Source organism: Triticum urartu, chromosome 5 (genome assembly GCF_003073215.2).
Source record: "Triticum urartu cultivar G1812 chromosome 5, Tu2.1, whole genome shotgun sequence".
NCBI classification, from domain to species: Eukaryota; Viridiplantae; Streptophyta; class Magnoliopsida; order Poales; family Poaceae; genus Triticum; species Triticum urartu.
The window spans coordinates 644,085,635-644,089,891 of record NC_053026.1 but is presented as its reverse complement, the minus strand read 5'-3'; the positions used below and the strand labels follow the sequence as shown (position 1 = coordinate 644,089,891).

General features: G+C 48.9%; 1 protein-coding gene across 1 annotated transcript; it reads left to right on the top strand.

Annotated features, from left to right (window-relative positions):
* Positions 1-882: 882 nt before the first annotated feature.
* On the top strand, positions 883-1,850 carry LOC125506453 (cysteine-rich repeat secretory protein 38-like). Its single transcript, XM_048671265.1, has one exon. It carries the CDS (start codon positions 1,008-1,010, stop codon positions 1,722-1,724), a length of 717 nt encoding a protein of 238 aa, XP_048527222.1. The 5' UTR covers positions 883-1,007; the 3' UTR covers positions 1,725-1,850.
* The last annotated feature ends 2,407 nt before the right edge of the window (positions 1,851-4,257 follow it).

Genomic DNA, 4,257 nt, shown 5'->3' with positions numbered 1-4,257 from the left:
AGTAGATGACGGCTAGGTCACGCCTTCTTATATAGTCCGTAAGAAAGAAAGTCGTGGGCCTTGCGGAGACCCACGACCGAGTCGGCCCACTCCGAGGCGAGGCGGGCGGCGGAGGAGGAGGAGCGCGCGTGTACCACTCCTCTTCCCAAGCTCCCAATGGCAAGTGGTAGAGCAGCCCTTATAAAGGGGTCTCAACTCTCCTCAACTAGCAAGGTGGGACTAAATTTTCCACCACCTGCCATCTCATACATGTGGCGTCAATATTAACCAGGGATTAGTGTCTTATATGGGCCTAAGCCCATCCATAATCCAACAACCCTCCCCCCCCCCCCCCCCCCCCCCCCAAAAAAAATCCCTTCTTCACTGTACAAAAATGTAACTTGTAACTTGTTTACCATTTTAATATATATGCAGTAGGAGGTTTTCCTACCGTTTCCATTGTCGAAAAAAGATTACATGAAGAATATTTCTCAAACTCTAACACAGAGGAGCAGAGTTGTGCTCTCCCGCGACTGTCGCGTGCTCGGATGGCCGGAGCCAAGCTCGAGGTTTGCTAGGCGGATGTCGAGATTCCGGCAAAGCCTCCAGGTTTGCTATCACTTCGCCGGTTCGAACGTCTGAAAGCGTCCACGAAACGGTTGGGGACAGCACTCAATTGGAAAGAAAAAATGTCTAGACTCCCGAAAAAATGACATACACCAGTCTCTGTCCGGCCGGGTCAGCGTCAGCGTTGGCGGGTCGCTCTCGCACGACTTCTCTTGATTGGCGGCTTGCCCAGTCCGGGCCGCGGATCGAGTAGCGGCGGCCCATGCGACCTCGTCCAGGAAGCGCCCAGCCTACCCACCATGGTCCGGCTCCAGCCCCAACCACTCCACGCGTCCAACGTTTTAGACCACGCCGGTCCGGTCGCCTTGGTGCTTCTTCCCTTCCTTCGCTCACGGCCACACTTGTTTATATATCGACACCGTGCAAGTGTGCAACCAACTTGCTCCACTCACCGGCCGGCCATGGCGATTCTTGAAGCCACGCTCGCTCTCCTCCTCCTCCTCCTTGTAGCACCGGCGGCCGGCTCCGACCACGCGCTCGCCGCGTCCTGCTCCGGCGCGGGCAGCTTCGCCGCCGACAGCCCCTTCGCCAGCAGCCTGCGCCAGCTGATGTCGCTCCTCGAGACCAAGGCCCCGGGCATCGGGTTCGACATCGGCAGCTCCGGGGGCGTGCACGGCCTGGCGCTCTGCCGCGGCGACGTCGCCAGGGCGACGTGCGCCGAGTGCATCCGCGCCGCGGGCGCCCAGGCCCGGCGCCTCTGCTCGTCCAAGAAGGACGCCGTCGTCTGGCTCGACGCCTGCATGCTCCGCTACTCCGACGGGCACTTCTTCGGCGAGGTCGACGCCGACCACAGCGCCGTCGTGCCGGGCGGCGTCCAGGGCGCGGCGAGGTCGGACGAGTTCGATAACGAGGTCGCCGGCATGATGAAGAGGCTCACGAGGACGGCGTACCTCTCGCCGCTGCTGTTCGCCGCCGGGGCGGCCGAGGCGGTCGCCGGGACGCGGAGACTGCACGGGCTGGCCCAGTGCACCAAGGACCTGTCCGGTGGGGACTGCAAGCTGTGCCTGGAAGCCGCCATTGGTAAGCTGCTGGCGAGAGGGTGCGCCAAGGAGGGAGGGATGGTGTTAGGCGGAAGCTGCAGTTTGAGATACGATTTGTATCCCATTTTTGATTCCTAGCTAGGTGGCGGTACCTTTAATTTGTTGTTGTAATTAAGGTGTCAGACTCTTATGCCCACATGCATTGTTCATACAGATTCTCATGAATATATTCAGATACAAGAAACTTCAGTTTCGAATATTCAATTCTGAGTCCGGGCTCATCTGCACCTGGTCAAGAAATAATTCATTAAAAATCAAAAAAATCAAATTTTTTGTGCATGGTAGGTAATTTGGTGCGTGAGATGCGCTCTATATTTCAGAGCATTTGGACATTTGAATAGCTCTCAGCAAAAAAGACAAATTTGATCGGAACAATATATGAATAGTACACTAGTTAACAGACCTCAAATTTGTCCTTTTTTTCGAGATATCCTCAGATGTCCAAATGATTTGAAATTTGAACCAGACATCACGCACCAAATTATCTACCATGCCAAAAAATTGAATTTTTTTAAAATTTTCTAGTATTTGTTTTGATTTTTTTTATTCAGCGCAGGTGTAGATGCTTTTGGGAGGCAAAACGCCTCACTCCTTGAGTTTATGTTTGTAAATAAAACAAGGGTGGGAACTAGGAATACTGCCTACCGACATTCTTTGCTTTCATGCGATTGGTCGTTAAATTTAATACTCCCTCTGATTAATATTAATTGTCGCTGTTTTAATACAACTTTTGTATAGGGGGGAGTAGTAGATATTATACAGAGAATAAAACCATTGCAATTTTTTTCTCTTTCTATCTATTGTGCATTTACGACCATTGAATTAAGCAGCTAACCTTTGTTCAATGGTAGATTGAATTCCCATTTGAAATTTTGTTGTAAGGTAGAGTACATCTTGTGCCAACCCTCGGACAATTCTAATGAATTTACAACTTTTTGATATGCTCAATTTTTTTCTCTTTCTATCTATTGTGCATTTACGACCATTGAATTAAGAAGCTAACCTTTGTTCAATGGTAGATTGAATTCCCATTTGAAATTTTGTTGTAAGGTAGAGTACATCTTGTGCCAACCCTCGGACAATTCTAATGAATTTACAACTTTTTGATATGCTCAATTTTTTTCTCTTTCTATCTATTGTGCATTTACGACCATTGAATTAAGAAGCTAACCTTTGTTCAATGGTAGATTGAATTCCCATTTGAAATTTTGTTGTAAGGTAGAGTACATCTTGTGCCAACCCTCGGACAATTCTAATGAATTTACAACTTTTTGATATGCTCAATTTTTTTCTCTTTCTATCTATTGTGCATTTACGACCATTGAATTAAGAAGCTAACCTTTGTTCAATGGTAGATTGAATTCCCATTTGAAATTTTGTTGTAAGGTAGAGTACATCTTGTGCCAACCCTCGGACAATTCTAATGAATTTACAACTTTTTGATATGCTCAATTTTTTTCTCTTTCTATCTATTGTGCATTTACGACCATTGAATTAAGAAGCTAACCTTTGTTCAATGGTAGATTGAATTCCCATTTGAAATTTTGTTGTAAGGTAGAGTACATCTTGTGCCAACCCTCGGACAATTCTAATGAATTTACAACTTTTTGATATGCTCCCATTATGATACGTTTCCTCCACCAAGTGGATGAAGTGTGGTGAACATACTTTGAGCAATTCAATTTTGCGTTAATACTTCACACAAAAGAAAAAGTTTGCTCCATTCAACATTTTTCAGTTTATTTTCTGCATGAATAAAAAATAGTTGACGGTGTCTTCGAATCTACTCCCTCCGTTCGGAATTACTTGTCTCGGAAATGGATGTATCTAGAACTAAAATACATCTAGATACATCCATTTCCGCGACAAGTAATTCCGAACAGAGAGAGTACTCCCTATGTTCCCTAATATAAGACTTTTTAGCTTTTTCTTAATTCATATGTATCTAGACACATTTTAGTGTATACATTCACTCATTTTAGTATGTATGTAGTCAATGTTTTGAAATAGCTAAAAGTTCATATACTCTATATATAGGACAACACTATTCTAATCTCGGTTATTTGGATCACATCAGGCCCTATATAGAGCGATCGGGTTGTTCCCGAACTGCCCAACCCGCTATAGAAAAAAAAAACCGCCCCACCATCCCACGACCGCTCGTCCCTAACCTCCCCCGATCCCCTACTATCCACTGTGACGGCGCCTCCCTCCCCCTGGATCCGGCGCCTCTCGCCGCCGTTTCCTCGGCCAAGGCGCGCCTCTCCCCCCGCCGCCTCCTGCATCTCGCCGCCCCCGTTCCTTCATCCTACAACGCGCCGCCACCATGCATCTCGCCGCCATCGCCACCCTCCCTGGATCTCGCCGCCACGGCCGCGGGCTTCCTCCCCCACGGCCGACGTTCCTCCTCCCCAACGGTCGCCACCTATCGTGCCCCCCCCCCGCACCTCCTCTCCGTCACGACTCCCGGCGCCACCCTCCACCCCGACACCTCCTCTGCCACCCTTTCTCTCAGATCCGCCACCAGCCCCGGCGCCTCAGATCCCCACCGCGGCGCAGTTCCCATGTAGGTCTCCCCGTGCTACTGCAGGTCGACTATGCCGTCGCGGGA

Coding starts and splice junctions, on each gene's coding strand:
- LOC125506453 (XM_048671265.1), top strand. CDS start 1,008: ATGGCGATTCTTGAAGCCACGCTCGCTCTCCTCCTCCTCCTCCTTGTA.